Raw genomic sequence first — 19,697 nt, forward strand, 5'->3', positions numbered from 1 at the left:
AGGCAAGGTCTTACTCTAGTCCAAGCTGACCTGGAACTCACTCTGTAGCTTCCTACTTCTGTAGCTGGCCTTGAACTCACTGTGATCCTCCTACAGTAGCTATTTTAGTGCTCGGACAAAACGCATTCACCACCATGCCCAGAACATTATGACTCTTTCAGAAATGCATAAAATACACTTGAAACATCTTCACCTTCTCCTATCCCTTTCCCAGTCAATCCTCCTTCCCTGAATTCTTCTTAATCTACTTTTCATGTCTTTTTTTGTTTCTGAAATCCTAGATTTGAGAGAAAACATGATTTGTCTGTGTGTGGTTTATTTTGTTTATGATAGTCTCTCATTGTACCTCTTTTTTTGTGAAAATGACACAATTTCTTCTTTCTTTTTTATGGCTGAATAGCAGTACATTGTGTGTCTATGTCCCACTTTTTTTCTTTTGAGGTAGGGTATCACTCTATTCCAGAATGACCTGGAATTTACTATATAGTTTCAGGCTGATCTAGAACTCATGATGGTTCTCCTACATCTGCTGCTCAAGTGCTAGGATTAAAGGCGTTGTGCCACAATACCCAGCTATATACTACTTTATAAAAATATCTAATTTATTTATTTATTATGCATATAGCTAGGGTCTCTTGCCACTGTAGACAAACTACAGATGCATGTGCCACATTGTGTATATGGCTTTACATAGATACTGGGGAATCAAACCCAGGCCAGTAGACCTTGCAAGCAAGTGCGTTTACTGATGAGCCATCTCCCCATTCCATATATAGTACTATTTTTTTTTATGATACTGGGGGTTGATGCTATAACCTTGAACATGCTATGTAAGGTCTGTGTAGCTGAACTTTATCCCCAGTCCTTTTTAAAAGTTTTCTTTCTTTCTTTCCTTCTCTCTTTAAAATTTATTTATTTACTTATTTATTTATTTGAGAGAGAGAGAGAGAGAGAATGGGTGTGCAAGGGCCTCTAGCCATTGTAAACAAACTCTAGACACATGCGCCATCTTGTACATCTGGTTTACTTGGGTCCTGGGGAATAGAACCTGGGTCCTTTGGCTTTGTGGGTAAGCACCTTAACTGCTAAGCCATCCTTCCAGCTCTCTTTCTTTATTTCTTCTTCTTTTTTGTTTTATTTTTGAGGTAGGATCTTGCTCTATCCCAGACTGACATTTTCTTTACACATTCATCCAGTGAAAGGCAGCTAAGCTGATTCCACAAACTGGCCATTATGAACAATGATGCAATGTCATCTCCTTCATTGAAGGGGTCAAGGAAGAAGGAACAGAGCCAGCAGAACCTGGGGAAGAGGCATCTGGGCTCTCTTAGCTACTACATTTTAATGTAAGTAAAACGTGTAGCATTCAATGCAGCAGAGATATGTAGTGAGGTTATAAGAAAGAAATAATGCATACTTAGAGAAAAATCCACCATTGGGATATTTTTGGTAACTGTTCTATGATCAGTTTCCGTGGAATGTTACAGGCAGAGCCAGATGATTTCTTAAGAGACTTCCCAAAAGGGCTCACAAGAATTTTTGAGTTCCTGCAGTGCTAGTTTGGGATAGCTTATTAATCCCTATCAGCCAGTGTCCAGAAAAGCTCTGAAGCAGCCAAGAGGATGTAGAGCACAGATGAGGCTTAACAGTGAAAGATTAAGTAAATGTAGGTGAAGGGGGATGCTGAAGAGGGCAGAAGTAAGGAACTGGTGAAATTAAGTTAGTAGGAATTATGTAAACGTCCATTTTTGACTTCAAATAAATTATCAAATTCAAAATGGAAGAGATTTAGCTGGGCAACAGACACTTTGAAATGATCCAGAGTTTTTTTTTTGTTTTTTTTTTTTTGGTTTTCGAGGTAGGGTCTCACTCTAGCCCAGGCTGACCTGGAATTCACTATGGAGTCTCAGGGTGGCCTCGAACTCACAGCAATCCTCCTACCTCTGCCTCCCGAGTGCTGGGATTAAAGGCGTGCGCCACCACGCCCGGCTTTGATCCAGAGATTTTAGTTGATTATAACTTAAAATGGGCTAAGAGTTTCTGATAAAACTAGCTGACTTGAAGTATGATAACAAAAGAGGAAGGAGAGAGAGCAGGTTTTTTATGCTTTTTATGGAAGGGAAATACAAAACAAATAAAAGAAGGAAAGCTTATTAGAAAAAAAATTAAAGGTGGATGAGATTGGGATATATTGGTAGGCGGATCTATTAAGGAAAGGGTGAGGGAAAGACTAGAAGAGAGAATGGATAATTGATACAAGAGTCTAGAGAAGCTGGGAGCTGGTTTTAAACAGGAACAGGGATACCTCATCCTTGGAACTACTAGAAGGAAAGCTGAAAGTGTGGGAGTAACTGTTGATATGTTTAGGAAGGAATTCAGACACTTGGGCTGAGCACAGGCTGATGTTTTCAATTAGTCTGATGAAGTAATTTCGCAGAGGGACAGGCTCTGCTGTTTCTAAGACAGGGTGTGGAATGAGAGAAAGTGAACCAGGGGAAGTTAGAAGGGATGTGGAAAGAAGGGTGCCAGATAGAAGGGATTCCTTGCTCTCTGAGGTGAAATTCAGAAACAGGCCAGTTTCCTCGTCTTTGTAAGACCCAACACTGTCATGGCCTCAGCATTCTCTGAGGCTCTACTTGCTCATCCCACCTGCTAAGTGCTGTGACCAAGGGGGTCAGGGCCGCACTTACGCATATGCTTGCTGAACATGGTGGCCCACACTTGTAAACAGCACGTGGAAGACTGAGCCAGGACAGTGAGTTGGAGTCCATCCTGGGCTACTCATAAAATCCCATCTCAAAAACAAACAACAAAAAAAATTTTTTGAGGTAGGTTCTCATTCTAGCTCCGGTTGACCTGGAATTCACAATGTAATTTCAGGGTGGCCTCTAACTCATGGCGATCCTCCTACCTGTGTTTCACAAGTGCTGGGATTAAAGGCGTGTGCCACCATGCCCGGCACAAAACTAAATTTACTTAAATATTTTTATTTATTTTCACGGAAAGAAAGAGAGAGGGGGGGAGAGAGAGAGAGAGACAGGGAGGGAGAGAGAGGGAGGGAGGGAGGGAGGGAGGGAGGGAGGGAGGGGGAGAGAGAGAGAAAAAGAAGAAGAGGAGAGAAAAGAGAAGATAGCTTGCTAGGGCCTCTTATTAATGCAAACACACTCCAGATGCCTGTACCACTTTGTACAATCTGCCTTTACATGGGTACTAGGGAATGAAGCTCAGGCTGGCAGGCTTTGCCTGGAAATCAACTTTAACTAGTGAGCTATCTCCCAAGACAAGATCTAAAACAGCCCTTTTTTTTTTCTTTCATAAGCTGATGTAGAATGCTGTTTTTTTTTTTTACTATTATTTAGGAAAAAAAAATCTTTAGGAAAAAGCGTTCTTGCAATGCATAAATCCTCCTGCGAAAATTAGCGACTCTGGCAGAATTAGTAGGCATTTAGAATTGATCTAAAGTTAATAGCTTCAAAATACTGAAAAGTCAGCGAGTGGTCATTAATATAGTTCTTTATCAGATAACGGTCAACATGAAAACAAAAATATTTCGAAACAAAACAAGAATCGCAGACTTGAGTGACGGAAGGTGGTGAGGAGCGCCTGTCGAAGGCTGGGTAGCAAGCGCAGGGAGCAAGTTGCTCCGGCACGCTGCACTTCGGTAAGGACGGGGAAGGTATGTGGGGCGAGGCATGAAATGCAGGAAGGAGATTGATTGAAAAGGCCAAGCCTATTTTCCCAAGGCTTTAAAAGCAACCGGACCACCGCCCACGGTCCTGGGCCCCAAGCGCCTACGGCAGCGGGAGCGGCTGGTGAGCGCGCCGGGCCGGCCTGCGGAAGTCCCGCCTCCCGCTTCCGGCGACGGAGGTGGGGGCGGGGCCGGGGGCAGCTTCCGGCTTGGGAGGTGCGGCGCTTTGGGCACGTGTGTCGCTTTCCTGGGTTCTTCGTTTCCTCTCTCCCCTGGTGAACTTGTCAGGTCGCGACTCCTTGCAGGTCCAAGGATGAAGGCGGTAAGTGCTGCCAGGCCTGGCCTCCCCTGTCCGTCGGTGTCCTCGCTTGTGGGACGCGGTGCTCCACGCTGGGCTTTGCCGCCCAGTGTGGCCGCGCACGGCTGCGCGGGAGCGGCAGAGGCCTGCGTCCCGCGGATGTCAGGCTTCCGTGCGGATGTGGAGCAGTGTCCAGCCCTCCACGAAGTGTGTTATGAGAGTCACGCGGGCCCGGGAGAGGCTGTTTGTAAAGCTAGTGATTTGCCCAGGCGGTGGGGGCGACTTGAGGCGAGTCCTGTGATTTGGATTTCTGAATGAGGGGGGTCAACCAGACAACTTTGGCAAGTTGCTAAAACTCTTCGAGACTTTGCTTCTTCGTCAGGAATGTGAGGATAACGGCTGATTTTTTTAAAAAAATTTATGTTTTTGAAGCAGTTTGTTTATCTTGTATGTTTTAGAACCGTGAAAAAATGTCAGTTGTTAATGTCAAAGACAGTCATTTTGTCCTGAAAGTGTTAAACTACAGGTATTGCGAGCTTTGAATAACCATTTGCCACAAGATCAGAGATTCTTAAGCTGCTTTTTAGGTCTTAGACACTTGAGAGACAGGATTCTGGTTATGGAAAACCAGGTTGAATAACTTATTGCTCTTGTGCATTGTGGAGGATTACAATTTATTTATTTATTTGAGGTAGGGTCTTACTCTAGTCCATGCCGACCTGCAGTTCATTGTTTCCCTAGCTGGCATTGAACTCACACTGATCCACCTAATTCAACCTCCTGAGTGCACCACCATGCCTAGCCATATTTTAGTTTTAGTTCTTTTTTTCTATTTTTATACTTACTGTTTTTTAATTTTATTGATTTGCAGTCACAGAGAGAGAGAGAGACAGAGACAGAGAATGGGCATGCTAGGCCCTCTAGCCACTGCAAATGAACTCCAGACACAAGTGCCCCTTGTTCATCTGGCTTAAGTGGGTCCTGGGCAATCAAACCTGGGTCCTTTGGCTTCGCAGGCAAATGCCTTAATTGCCAAGCCATCTCTCTAGCCCTACTTATTTATTTTTATTGACATCTTCCATAATTATATGCAATAAGTCATTGTAATTCCCCCCTTTCACAACTCCACTCTTCATCATATCCCCTCCCCCTCAATCTCTCTTTTATTTAAAATTAAAAAAAAATTATTTATTTGAAAGTGACAGGCAGAGAGAGAAAGAGGCAGATAGACAGAGAGATAATGGGTGCGCCAAGGCCTCCAGCCACTGCAAACACACCAGATGCATGCACCACCTTGTGGATCTGGCTTACATGGGTACTGGGGAATTGAGCCCCTAACTGGGGTCCTTAGGCTTCATAGACAAGTGCTTAACCACTAAGCCATCTCTCCAGCCCTCTCTCTTATTTATTTATTTATTTTTATTTTTTGTTTATTTATTTGAAATCAACAGACAGAGAGAGAGAGAGGGAGAGAGCGAGAATGGGCGTGCCAGGGCCTCCAGCTGCTACAGACGAACTCCAGACATGTGCGCCCCTGTGTGCATCTGGCTAACGTGGGTCCTGGGGAATCGAGCTTCGAACTGGGGTCCTTAGGCTTCACAGGCAAGCACTTAATGGCTAAGCCATCTCTCCAGCCCGCTCTTTTATTTTTATGTCATCATATTTTCGTCCTTTTAGGATGGTCTTTTGTATGGTGTCAGGCACTGGGAGGTCATGGATATCCAGACCATTTTGTGTCTGGAAGAGTACATTGTAAGGAGACTTACCCTTCCTTTGGCTCTTAAATTCTTTCCGCCACCGCTTCCACAGTGGACCCTGGGTCTTGGAAGTTGTGATAGAGATATTTCAGTGCTTAGCACTCCTCTATCACTTCTTCTCAGGTCATTGCCATCTGAAAAGAGAATCTTCTTTAACCAAAAGTAAGAGTAGTATTATCTATTTTTAAATTTGTTTTATTTTACTGGCTTTTCTAGGTAGGGCCTTGTTCTAGCCCAGGCTGACCTGGAATTCACTATGTAGTCTCAGGGTGGCCTCAAACTCATGGTAGTCCTCCCACCTCTGTCTCCTGAGTGCTGTGCTTAAAGGTGTGTGTCACCCCCCCCCCAGCTAATTATTAAGTTTTTGATGGTTTCAATAACAAGTATTTATTTTAAAATAGTTCTGGACATTCCAAATCCCAGGTCTTGGTTGGTTTTAGTTCTTCTGAAGATCTGGGCTGAGACATTAAAATAATGAAATTGGTCTGATATAAATTTCTCCACATGTACTTTTCCTTCTGTTGTTTTCTAGAGAAGAAATAAAAAACAAGTCCCAAGCTTTCGTAAGTTAATAAAAACAAGTAAAGTCAAACTTGAAAACAAGCTCAAAAATAAGCAATTTAAACAACAAAGCACTATTAAGAAGTACCGAAAAGAGCAGAGGAAACTAAGGCAAGCTGTGAAAGATGCTGTGTCTAAGAAACCCATTCCACTGGAAGATCCAAAGAACAAACGACAAGGTAACTGTGAAAGCGTTCATGTGCCCTGAGCTCATTATTTATTATCCTCAAATACCTCTCATAAAAATACTTTGCGGTAACCACCAGTCTTGTTTTCAGATCTTTATAGGTCTAAGCGGGTAAGGACAGAATTCTCCTAAGCTTTATCAGAGTCTATAACAAAGCATTTCAATATAGTACATTGTGAAAAAACTAGCCTGTCTTGATTGGCCACCATCATGAAAACAAATGATCATAAATGTTGGCGGGGATGTGGAAAAACAGGAACCCTTCTACACTGCTGGTGGGAATGCAATCTGGTCTAACCATTGTGGAAATCAGTGTGGAGGTTCCTAAAACAGCTAAAGATTGATCTACCATATGACCCAGCTATAACACTCCTAGGCATATATCTGAAGGAATCATCTCATTTCCTTAGAAGTATGTGCTCAACCATGTTTATTGCTGCTCAATTTATAATAGCTGGGAAATGGAACCAGCCTAGATGTCCCTCAGCTGATGAGTGGATAATGAAGATGTGGCACATTTATACAATGGAGTTCTACTCTGCGGTAAAGAAAGATAAATTATGAAATTTGCAGAAAAATGGATGGACCTGGAAAGGATTATACTAAGTGAGGTAACCCAGGCCCAGAAAGCCAAATGCCACATGTTCTCATATGTGGATCGTAGCTACAGATGACTGGGCTTCTGCATGAGAATGAAAATACTTAGTAGCAGAGGCCAGTAAGTTAAAAAGGAGATCTAGAGTGAAAAGAAAGGAAGGGAGGAGGGTATTTAATAGGTTGATATTGTATATATATGTAAGTACAATGATTGAGTTGGGGAGGTAATATGATGGAGAATAGAATTTCAAAGGAGAAAGTGGGTGGAGGAGGGAGGGAATTACCATGGGATTTTTTTTATAATCATGGAAAATGCTAATAAGAATTAAAAAAAAATAAAAAAAAGTAAAAGTAGTAAAAAAAAAAAAAAGCTAGCCTGTCTTTTAGTGTGACTAGAGAGCAGATCTGAAAGTGTAGTTCTTGGGTAAACCTTCACTAGCCATGTAAATGTCCAGACAGCCTGCCTGGGCTGCCACCTTCCCACTCACTGGAAGTAAGCTAAGTTAAGAACACTGGTGCATTCTCCACAGGGTTACCAACCTGGACTTCCTTTTCTAAACTTGTTACTTAAAAACTTAGAATGAAATTTATCTGATAATTGTCAAGGTTATTTTGTAAAACTTTACAAGAGCCCTAGCTACTTAAAATGGAAAAGTTATGACCAGGGCTGGAGAGGTGGCTTAGTGGTTAAGGTGCTTGGCCTGTGAAGCCTAAGGACCCATGTTCTACTCTCCAGATCCCACGTTAGCCAAGCACAAGGTCACACATGCCTACTAGGTGGCACAAGTGCCTGGAGTTTGATTCCAGCAGCTGAATCCCTGGCTTGCCAACTGTCCTAACTCTCTCTCAAAAAAAAAAAAAAAAAAACAAAAAAGTATGACCAAGCCAGGCGTGGTGGTGCATGCCTTTAATCCCAGCATTTGGGAGGCAGAGGTAGGAGGATCACTGTGAGTTTGAGGCTAACCCTGATTCTACATAGAAAATTACAGGTGAGCCTGGACTAGAGTGAAACCCTACCTCGAAAAACCAAACCAAAACAAAACAAAACAAAACAAAACAAAACAGTATGACCATTTTAAGCCAGGCCAGTTCTACAACTTTACTTACACTTTTAGGATTCTCATATTTGACTATTAACTAAGTATTCGTTATTTCTGTGTGCTTATATTACTCTTAATTCTGACATAGTTTTATCCCTTAGTACCATTATAATTTATAAGGAGTCATTCGACTGGAAGTCCAGAAACATGGGCTTTCCACTTCAGTTTTGTTGCCAGCCATGTGGACTGGGTTAGTCACTTAATCACAAAGTGCTTTATCTAAAACAGGAGAGAAAAAGAGCTTGGTGAGTTAAATACTTTAAAGTTTCATCTCTCTAAGTTCTACAACTTAAAAGTATAGTGTAGCACTTGTGTGTTTGTTCAACTGATGGGCAAAGACTTAAAGACAGGTGCAAAAGTAAATCCTCTTTTGCAACCTGGAGCTCTTTTTTTAGTATGAGTTTTGAAATATTTTTTTTCATTTATTTATTTGAGAGGAAGAGACTGGCATGCCAGGACTTCTAATTTCTACAAATGAGCTCTAGATGCATGTACTACCTTGTGCATCTGGGTTATCAGGGTCCTGGGGAATTGAACCTGGGTCCTTTGGCTTTGCTGGCAGGTGCCTTAACTACTGAGTCATCTCTCCAGCCCATCCCAGTGTGAGTTTTGATACATTTAGGAAGGGATATGATACTTGAGACAGTTTCAGGTGAAGATGGAATTAAGATGATGATAGTTCAAAGAATAAAGAGCTGGTAGTTTAAAGTCTCCCCTCCCCACAAGAAGAAACAAGCCAGGTGTGATGGCACATATCTTTAATCTTAACAATTGGGAGGCAGAGGTAGGAGGATCACCATGAGTTTGAGGCCACTCTGAGATTATATAGTGAATTCCAGGTCAGCCTGAGCTAGAGTGAGACTCTACCTCAGAAAACAAAAAAACAAAAAACCAAAAACTCCTAACACTGTGTTACTAGTTATTTAATAAAAATAAAAGCAGAAGATTTCTTCATGCTTACAGTTTAACATAATAAACTTATCCCACAGGTGTCAGTATAAGGAAAAGTTGGATATAAGTTCTGTTGATTGTAGTATGGGAATTGGAATGATCCTTCTCACTCTGTCCTCACTAAAGCAGGAGGCTAGGTCCTTTCAGATTAGGAACTGAAATGGGTATAGGAGTTAGAAGTGGGATGGTGGATAAAAGGTGCTCTGTGGAAGAAAAAACAGCCTGGTATGTTTGAGAAGATGGAATGTTCATTTCATGTAGTTAGGGGTTTCATTCTGTGAAGTCTGTATATTTATAGCAATGTTTACCAATCTTAATTGCTGTCCCGAAAGTTAAATTTTGAGTGGGGCATAGTGGTGCATGCCTTTAATCCCAGCAGTCAGGAGGCAGAGGTACTGAAACTTTGAGTTCTAGGCCAGCCTAAGACTACATAGTGAATTCCAGGTCAACCTGGGCTACAGTGAGACCCTACCTAGGGGGGAAAAGAAAACAAACCTCTCCTCACCTCCCCAAAAATAATGTATAGTAATTGAAGGCTTCTATATTTGTTAATGAAGAAGGACATTGGAAATAAACTAATGAAAGCTGGAAGGACACAGGGTTGTGGCCTAAGGGGTAAGCATCAAGGCTTGGGACATGGCCCTTGAGGAGGGTGACTAAAGTGAAATAGAAGTGAAATTCATTGGCAGTGAGATATAGTTTAGAGGCTAAGCCATTGTTCTTAGATGCCCTGAGACACATGTATGAATATATATGTGGAATTTTTTTTTTTTTTGGTGATTATCTGGAAATGCTTCTGACATCACATTCTGATTTCAGGAACCACACATACTAAGATGCTGCCACTCTGCCTAGCTCAGAGCATCCCAGTATATAGCAACATGTCATTTGGGATCCCTTTAGGGATATTGGGTTAGAATACTGGGAAAGCTTCAGATTTTCCTGTTGAAATGAGAAAGTTCAGAGTTCATATCTGTAATACTTGTTTCCTTTTTCTGGGTAGCAGCTCAAAGGACTGAGAGGGAAGATGGGGAAGAGGAAGAAGCCCTTCCTTTAGACATGCTGGATGAAGATGACTTACAGTTGTTGAAGGACTTAGGGCAAAGAGCATCTTTTCTCACAAGAGATCTTTCCTCCAGGTAGGACTTAATCATAACTATGCATATCTGTAGAGTGTAAGAAATTGGCTCTGAATCATATTGAGATGGTTAATTCAAGATGCTCATCCCTGGGCACAATGTTTACAGAGTTTAAGATATTCACTTCTGGACACAGTATTTACAAAGAGTGAACTGATACTGTTTTTTTTTTTTAATTAAAAAAAATATTTATTTATTTATTTGAAAGAGAGGGAGAATGGGTGCACCAGGGCCTCCAGCCACTGCAAACAAACACCAGACCTTGTGCATCTTGCTTACACAGGTACTGAGGAATTGAACCTGGGTCCTTAGGCTTCACAGTCAAGCACCTTAACTGCAAAACCATCTCTCCAGCCTCTTAACTTTTCAAAATTCTTGTTCTCAATAAAGGAATTTCATGAGCATGATGAATTAATTTTATGTAGTAAACATCTTTACTTGTTTTGATTCTGCATAGTGAAATATAATGAATTATGGAAAATGCTGTTCTGTTTTGAATTTTTTGAAATCTTGAATTCTTTGTGGTCTGAATCTCAATCTCAATACCTTGTTAGGTGGAGGGGTGAGTAGTGCTTCTCCACAGTCATAAAAAGTGGAATTGGGCTTTAAATTTTCTTCTCTTTTAATTTGAAAGTCCATGCTGTACTCTGAGAGATTGTGAGGAAGAAAAGAGCCTAATGTCACTTTTGGCTCTGTAGAGCGCTCTTCAAAAGGAATCTGTTGGAACTTACATCTTTATTTTGCATATAAAGTAAAAGCCAGATATAGCTGTAGTTTGAGTCTTCATTGTAGTATACTTTACAAATTCATTTATTCAGATATTGGCATGCTTGCTGTGTGCTGTGCTCTGGTCTGAGTGCTAATACCTATCCACCTAGTTTTCACTTAGCAATGACTGAACTTTGGATAAGCCTCACTGACCAAGACACTGCCACTGAGCAGAGCTCAGTAGATGGTTAATATTTCTTTGTTTAGTTGATCCTTAAACAACATGGCCTTGTACTTTATGAATACACTTACACATGGCTTTTTTTTTTTTGAGATTCCTAATAGTTTTTTTTTTTTTAAAAAACTATATGGACTAGAAACATTTTTAAAAAGATACAAGTAAGACATCAGTGCATACAATATTTGTAGTGTGTTATTTATTACTGTAACATACACAATCTATTATAAAATGCTAAAATTAATCAAAAATTGAAAACATAAATACACAGAACCCTTCATACTGCCATTCACATAGTGAGTTCCAGGCCAGCCTGGGTTAGGCAGTGAGACCCTGTCTCCAAAAATGGTGGTTATAATTGTGTTTTCTTTTGATGGAGCTCTTGGAGGGAGGGAAGTAATCCTGACATTAGGACTAGAAAAGGTCAGTGGTTCTTCATTTTATTTTATTTCTTGTGGTTCAGACCTCTGCATGTTCTAGGTAGGCAGTCTACCACTAAGCCATACCCTCATTTCTGTTTGCTGGGTTTTTTTAGACAGGGCTCACTATGTAGCCTGGAACTTGTGATCTTTCTTCTCCCTAGTGGTGGCAGTACAGTCATATACCATAATGCTTGGTTTACAGTGGTACTTTTTATTTTTTATTTTTGAGAGACAGAGACAGACAGACAGACTGGGTACACCAGGGCCTTTCAGCAGCTGTGAAACTCCAGATGCATGTGCCCCTTTGTGGGCATGTGTGACATTGCATGCTTGCATCACTGTTGCATCACCCTATGTGGATCTGGAGGAGTCCAACAGGAGTCTTTAGGCTTCGCAGGCAAGCACCTTAACCACTAAGCCCTCTCTCCAGCCCTATAGTGGTACTTAAAAATTTTTTTGGTGTGTATTTTTATTTATTTATTTGAGAGCAACGGGGGGAGGGATATGAATGAATGAATGAATATGGGTGTATCAGTGCCTCTAGCCACTGTAAATGAACTCCAGATGTATGCACCACCTTTTGCATCTGGCTTCATGTGGGTACTGGGGAATCGAACCTGGGTTCTTTGGCTTTGCAGGCAAGTGCCTTAACCATTAAGCCATCTCTCTAGCCTACAGTGTTACTTTTATAGACAATAAACCATGATAGTTCCCTCTCCTCCCCTACTTTCTCCACAAATCCACACTCCATATCCCCTTCTCTTCTGAATTACTCTTTCATATTTTGATTTCATCATCTTTTCTTCCTACTATGAGGGTCTTGTGTAGGTAGTACTAGGCACTGCAAGTTCATGGATATCCAGGCCAAATTGTTCTGGACGATTGCATCGTAAGCAGTCCTACCCTTCCTTTGGTTCTTACATTTTTTCCACCACCTCTTCTGTAATGTACTCTGAGCTTTGGATGTTGTGATAGAGAAGTTTTAGTGTTGAACACTCCCCTGTCACTTTTCAGCACTGTGGTGCCTTTTGAGTCATCCCAGTGGTCACCACCATCTGAAAAGAGAAGCTTCTCTAACAAAAAGCATTAATATATGGACATGGACATTAAGAAAAGTGCTTACGGGGCAGTTTAATGAGCATAATATACACATTTAGCCAGACAACAGCAGGCATTACACCCCTAGGGCTGTGATATCCCCCACCATAGGCTTTTGACTAGGTTTTCATAGAACTGGGCATATATTCTCTTGTGTGGAGTGGGCCTCCAGTCCAGATACAGAACGGTTGGTTTTCCCCATAACAGACATGCCCCTATTGCACCCATTGGGTCATTTGGCTTGGCTGGCCAAACAGAAGGCTTGCAGTGTCCATTATTGTTCTGTTACCTCTGATGACTTATCTCTCCCATAGGGCTGCATGCAGCATAGCTTTTTCCAGCTTTCTGTGAGCTGGTCTACAGGGAGGAGGTTTTCAACTCAATTCCATCTTGATTTCTCAGTGACCTTGCAGTCTTGTCATCTATTTTTGATGGGAAATCAAGAGCCTTGGCAATAGCCTGTAATGTTTTGGGGGACATCAGGGACCTCCCTGACCAACAATTCACTGGAAGGTATCCCATCCCTTACAGTGAATTTTTTCTAGTAACAATCTACGGCTTCTGGGTGTACCATTATCCAAAAAAGGTTTCCATATGGCTTATTTAGTGGTACTTTTTAAATGACAAGTTTTTAAAAATAATTTATTTTTTATTAGCAACTTCCATGATTGTGAACAATATCCTATGTTAGTGCTCCCCCCCACTTTCCCCTTTGAAACTCCATTCTCCATCATATCTCCACCCCATCTCAGTCAGTCTCTCTTTTTTATTTTGATGTCACAATCTTTTACCTCCTATTATGATGGTCTTGTGTAGGTAGTGTAAATGACGAGTTTTTAAGGTACCTTTTGAAACTGAAAATTAAATTTTTTTTCTGCAGCAAGCCAGTTCACATCAAGAAACGTAAACATGAGAGTGTTATAGATAAATACGAAAAGGTACCAAGAACTCTGCAAACTGCCCCAGAGAAGGAGCTGATTCACTTGCTTCCTATCAAAGACAAAGGCGGCATCATCCCCCAGACCAGGGAGAAGCCAGGTGAGTCTGTTCTTCAGTTAAACTTTCAGTTTCTCACTATGTTATAGCAGGATTTTCCATTCACAATTTAATTTTATTTTTATACTTAGTCATATCTATTAAAGAAGAGTAGGTGCAGTTAGTCATATAGCAATGATGGTTTTGGCTAGAAGTAGACGTGATCATTTCAGGAGTATTGTGAGTACAATGAGCTCCAAAGTTGGTGTGACTTGATTTTCAGTGAGTCTGTTTCAGCAAATTTTATTGTCTCTATAAATTGAACATACGGTTTGAACCCAGTTTTATCGGCTTCTAGCACTATTTTGTAGTGTCTGTGTGTGTAAAAAAGAAATAGGTAGAAAGTAAAGGCATGAAATTATGGTGATTTACAACAAAGCATATACTCATAAAACTCCAGAAACAAATGCTGTTAATATCTAAAAACTTGCCTTGGGCTCTTCTCAGTCACAGAAAGTAAGTCACTGTCCTGCCTTCTATGGTCACCATTACTCTGCTTTTGTTTCATCATTTAGGTATGTTATCACAGTTTTAATAACATATTTTTCAAATAGTTCCTGACATTCATAGAGAAGAAGAGGATCAAGAAGAGGAGATAGAACTTGAAGAAGGTAATTATACGCATCTTTACAATTGATAAATTCTTAAGTACATAAATTCAGAAGTACATTTTTTTGCATACTAAGCGTGGATAAAACCTAGGATGTACATTTTAGAATAATGCTCATTTAAAGGTCATTTGAGTGTTTATTTATTTATTTATTTGAGAGTGACAGAGAAAGAGACAGATAGAGAATGGGCGCTCCAGGGCCTCCAGCCACTGCAAACCAACTCCAGACGCGTGCTCCCCCTTGTGCATCTGGCTAACATGGGTCCTGGGGATCCTTGAACGGGGTCCTTAGGCTTCAGAGGCAAGTACTTAACCTCTAAGCCATCTCTCCAGCCCCATTTTGAGTGTTTTTCACCCCACATTTGAAATTCTCACTTGTGGAATGGGATATTTTGTTGTTTTTATTTTCATTTTGTAAAAATTTATAAAATTGCATGTTTGCAATTTCAAAGCCCACAGGAAGAATGTTAAGTGTTACTGTTCTGAATCCATTTTGCATTTGGCTTCATATGGGTTGCTTAGGAATTGAACTGGGACTAGCAGGCATTGCAGACAAGCTCTTTTCACCACTGAGCCATCTTGTTAGCCCCCTGAATTGTTGTGGAGAGACAACTTACCTGTAAATGTTACTTTTTAGCTTTAAATTATAAAATTAGTCATTTTGTTTTTAGTATGATTATGCTTTTATCTCTTTTAGATATTGAATGTGAGTTTCTGATATCTAGAACAGATATGTTTAGTCTTTTTTTTTTTTTTTGGTTTTTCTAGGTAGGGTCTCACACTGTTTAGTCTTTTTTTGTTTGTTTGTGTTTGTTTTTGTTTTTCGAGGTAGGGTCTCACTCTAGCTCAGGTTGACTTGGAATTTACTATGCAGTCTCAGTGTGTCCTTGAACTCATGGCGATCCTCCTACCTCTGCCTCCTGAGTGCTGGGATTAAAGGCATGTGCCACCATGCCCGGCTGTCTTGTCATTTTTAAAGACAGGATCTCAGGCTGGAGAGATGGCTCAGGGCTTAAGGTGCTTGCCTGCAAAGCCTAATAACCTGGGTTTGATTCCCCAGGACCCACGTTAGCCAGATGCACAAGGGGGCGCATGCGTCTGGAGTTGGTTTGCAGTGGCTGGAGGCCCTGGCACACCCATTTTATCTATCTCTGTCTCTTTCTATGCTTATAAATAAATAAATGAAAACTAGTTTAAAAAAAAGTCAGGATGCACACTAGTAGCTCATGGTGACCTCAAACTTGTGATACTTCTACCTCAGCCTCTTCTGTGATTATGAGCAGGAGCTACCTTGCCCAGCTAGGACAGTTTTACCTAATTAAAATTAACTTAAATTTTACTGTTTGAAATCATGTTAGCTTAGAACTTGTGACAAAACAAGGTGGTTACATTCTACTTTTACTTAGCAGATCCCATTAATAATATACATGAGATTGTAGTTCAGCCTTTTAAACTGTTTTTAGTCATCAGTTGTAGGCTTGTTATACTATGTATGTTTATTAAATCTACCTCCCAGGCTGGAGAGATGGTTTAGTGGTTAAGTGCTTGCCTGTGAAGCCTAAGGATCTCGGGTTGAGGCTTGGATTTCCCAGGACCCACTTAGGCCAGATGCATGGGGTGGTGCATGCATGTGGAGTTTGTTTACAGTGGCTAGAGGCCCTGGCATGCCCATTCTCTATAAATTTGCCTCTTTCTCTGTTGTTCTCAAATAAATAAAAATAAACAAATATAGTTCCCTGTGAATCTACTAAAGGTGGACATGTTTTGTATAATTCATGGTAAAACATAGATTTTTAAGCAAAGGATAGAATTCTGCATTATGAGAAAAACAAAATCAGTGTGCTCCTTTCCTTAGTTAATATCAGTTATTGTGGGCTTATTAACATAGTGGTTTAGTATATAAACTCTATAGGATTGGAGTCCTATTTCTATTAGCTTTATGAAATGAGAAGTTTTTCCTTTTGCTTGTTTCTTTATCTGCAGAATAGGTCTAATGATAGTACCTGTTTTACGTGATTGTTGAGACTATGCCCTATAGTAACAGATCTTAGCTGTCATCATTAGTACTGACTACTACTACATATTTTTATTTTTACTACATTTTTTATTATTTTATTATTAAGTTTCTTAGATTTTTGTAGATAAAGGAATGTATAAGAAGGAAAATCACATTTGTTTCAGAGATCCCTGAGATTCCTGTTAAAGAGCTCACCATAGAAGAACATTTGGCTGAGAGAAAGAAGAAACTACAGGATAAGAAAATACATATAGCTAACTTGGCATCTGCCATACTGTCAGATCCAGAAAGTAATGTGAGTAGTGCTAATTGCTTTGGTTTCTTCATACTAGATGTGGTACAAATGTATAAAACATAAGATTCTCTTGTTTGTTCGTTCTTTTCTTCTTCTTTTTTTTTTTTTTTTGGTTTGGTTTTTCAAGGTAGGGTTTTGCTCTAGCCCAGGCTAACCTGGAATTAACTATTAGTCTCAGGGTGGCCTTGAACTCACAGGATCCTCCTACCTCTGCCTCCCAAGTATTGGGACTAAAGGTGTGTGCCACCACACCTGGCTTCTCTTGTTTTTTCTTAGCAAGTGAAGTTGTGGGACTTGTTTTGGTAAAGCTGAAAGTATAAAGTGTCTAAAGATTGTTAGGAAAGAGAAACCTACCTAAACACTTGATTGAGTGCTCTACAGACAGGTTTTTTTGTTTGTTGAGACAGCACCTTGCTCTAAAGCCCAGGCTAACTTCCACCTCATGGTCCCACCTCAGCTTCCCATGTGCTGGGATTGGAGGTGTGTGCCACTGTGTCCAGCTCTGTAGAGTTTTAAATAAAGAACTTTTTACGCAGAAATCAGTGGACAGTAGCACTTGGGAGGCAGAGGTAGGAGGATCACTGTGAGTTCAAGGCCACCCTGAGACTACATAATGAATTTCATGTCAGCTTGGGCTAGAAAGAGAGACGCTACCTTGAAAAATCCAAAAACCAAAAAAGAGAGTATTTATTTAAAAACTTTGTTGTTGGGGCTGGAGAGATGGCTTAGCGGTTAAGCGCTTGCCTGTGAAGCCTAAGGACCCCGGTTCGAGGCTTGGTTCCCCAGGTCCCACGTTAGCCAGATGCACAAGGGGGCGCACGCGTCTGGAGTTCGTTTGCAGTGGCTGGAAGCCCTGGTGCGCCCATTCTCTCTCTCTCCCTCTACCTGTCTTTCTCTCTGTGTCTGTAGCTCTCAAATAAATAAATAAAAAATTAAAAAAAAAAAAAAACAAAAAACTTTGTTGTGAGGATTAAATGATACCTAGTATATGTTGTTGTATTGATTCCCTAGTATCCTAGCATGAGTTTGTTTACCAAATCATACATATATTTGCACTTATAGACAAAGTTTAACATAGGCGTGCATTGGCATAATACTGGCCTTTTTCTAGTACTAAGGAGATAATGTCTGTTTTTAAAATATATTTTTTATAGCTCATTTCTTTAAAATGATTTTTTTCTTTGTTTATTTTTATTTATTTATTTGAGAGCAACAGACAGACAGAGAAAGAGGCAGATAGATAGAGAAAGGGCGTGCCAGGGCCTCCAGCCACTCACTGCAAATGCACTCCAGACACATGCACCGCCATGTGCATTTGGCTTATGTGGGACCTGGAGAATCAAGCCTGGGTCTTTAGGCTTCACAGGCAAGCACTTAACTGTCAAGCCATCTCTCCAGCTCATAGCCCATTGCCCATTTTTTAAAGTGGGTTGCTTGCTTACTTTTTAAAGAAATTAACTATAGTCTCAGGGTAGCCTTGAACTGGTGATCCTCCTACCTCTGCCTCCCAAGTGCTAGGAGTAAAGGCATGCACCACCATGCCTGGCATTTAAAAAAAATATTCTTACATCTTATTTATTTATTAGAAAAAAGCAGAGAGAGAGAGAGAGAGAGAGAAAGAGTAACTCCAGATGCATATACCACCATGTGCATCAGGCTTATGTGGGTCCTGGAGAATTGAACCTGGGTCCTTTGGCTTTCTAGGTAAGCACCTTAACTGCTAAGTCATTTCTCCAGCCCTAAAAAAATATTTTTTTTTTAAGCTGGGCATGGTGATGCTTGCCTTTAATCCCAGCACTCAGGAGGGTGAAGTAGGGGATCTCCATAGGTTCAAGGCCAGCCTGGTGCTTCAGAGAGAGATTCAGGTCAAGCCTGGGCTAAGTGAGACTCTGCCTTGAAAAAACAAAAATTCTTTTCATTTGGTTGCACATGGTATGTGTATGTAATGTTATGTGTGTGCCAAGGTCTCTTGTACTGCAAATGAACACCAGATGTTTTTATCAGTTTTTGTGTCTGGCTTTCCATGGTTAATGGGAAATTGAATCTGGGCTGGCAGACCTTACATGAAAGCAAGCAAGCACTTTTATTTATTTATTTTTTTTTTGAGGTAGGGTTGTAGCCAAGGCTGACCTGGAACTTCCTCTGCAGTTTCACGCTGGCCTCATGGTGATACTCCTAACTCCAGAGTGCTAACACTACAGGCATGTGTCACTGTGTCTGGCTGAGAGAGTAATATCTGGAACAGAATCAAGGACAGAGTGTTAAAACATTTTTTGTCTCTATTATTACAAAATCATGGTGACAGGATTGAAGTGATGGCTTAGTGGTTAAGGTGTTTGCCTCCAAAGCCAAAGGACCCAGGTTTGATTTCCCAGGACCTACGTAAGCCAGTTGCACAAAGTGGTACATGTGTTTAGAGTTTGTTTTATAGCAGCTGGAGGTCCTGACACCCCACTTTCTCTCTTTGTTTCGTTCAAATAAATCAATAGAAATAAAATATTAAAAGATAAAATCATGGAGACAGTATCTATTGATATTATTTCCCTCCTGAAAATTGAGTCTCAAAAAATCCTCATGTAAGAGCTGTGAATATATGTTACCTGCCTTGCTTTCACCATACTGTTTCAATAGACAGTAGTCATTCAAAGCATGCATATTAACTGAAGTCAGTTTCTCATTTCTGCATATTTTTGTATTTTGATAAAATTATTGTGGCTTGGCTATCTTTTATGTAATTTTTATATATTTTTATTGTCAAGCAGAATGAGAGAGTGAGAGAGGATGAGAATGACACTAGGTGTGCCGGGGCTCCATACCACTCCATATGCATGTGCTGCTTTGTGCAACTGGTCTTATATGGGTACTAGGGAATTGAATCCTGGCCAGTAGGATTTACAAGCAAAGCAAGTTCCTTTAACTGCTGAGCCATCTCTCCAGCCCTGTTGTATTTCTTTTTTGTTTTAAGTATTTTATTTATTTTTATTTAAGAGAAGCAA

The 19,697-nt window shown here is 40.6% G+C and overlaps 1 protein-coding gene and 1 non-coding gene across 4 annotated transcripts in view; both read left to right on the forward strand.

Annotated features, from left to right (window-relative positions):
• Nucleotides 1–3,889: 3,889 nt before the first annotated feature.
• Nucleotides 3,890–19,697, forward strand: part of Noc3l (NOC3 like DNA replication regulator) — a 43,441-nt gene continuing 27,633 nt past the window's right edge. Inside the window, exons 1-6 of one of the 3 annotated variants that reach the window (XM_045141817.1) lie at nt 3,890–4,010; nt 6,276–6,483; nt 10,143–10,278; nt 13,625–13,782; nt 14,334–14,390; nt 16,571–16,701. In XM_045141817.1, the coding sequence (XP_044997752.1) occupies nt 4,002–4,010; nt 6,276–6,483; nt 10,143–10,278; nt 13,625–13,782; nt 14,334–14,390; nt 16,571–16,701 (699 nt within the window). In that variant the 5' untranslated portion in view covers nt 3,890–4,001. The remainder of the gene's footprint in view (nt 4,011–6,275; nt 6,484–10,142; nt 10,279–13,624; nt 13,783–14,333; nt 14,391–16,570; nt 16,702–19,697) is intronic. The other 2 variants (XM_004653034.2, XM_045141818.1) reach the window with 2 other exon arrangements.
• On the forward strand, nt 8,493–8,615 carry LOC123457912. The gene has a single exon (XR_006635264.1). It is a non-coding gene; the product is annotated as a small nucleolar RNA SNORA40 (small nucleolar RNA).

This window comes from Jaculus jaculus, chromosome 1 (assembly GCF_020740685.1).
Source record: "Jaculus jaculus isolate mJacJac1 chromosome 1, mJacJac1.mat.Y.cur, whole genome shotgun sequence".
Lineage (NCBI taxonomy): Eukaryota > Metazoa > Chordata > Mammalia > Rodentia > Dipodidae > Jaculus > Jaculus jaculus.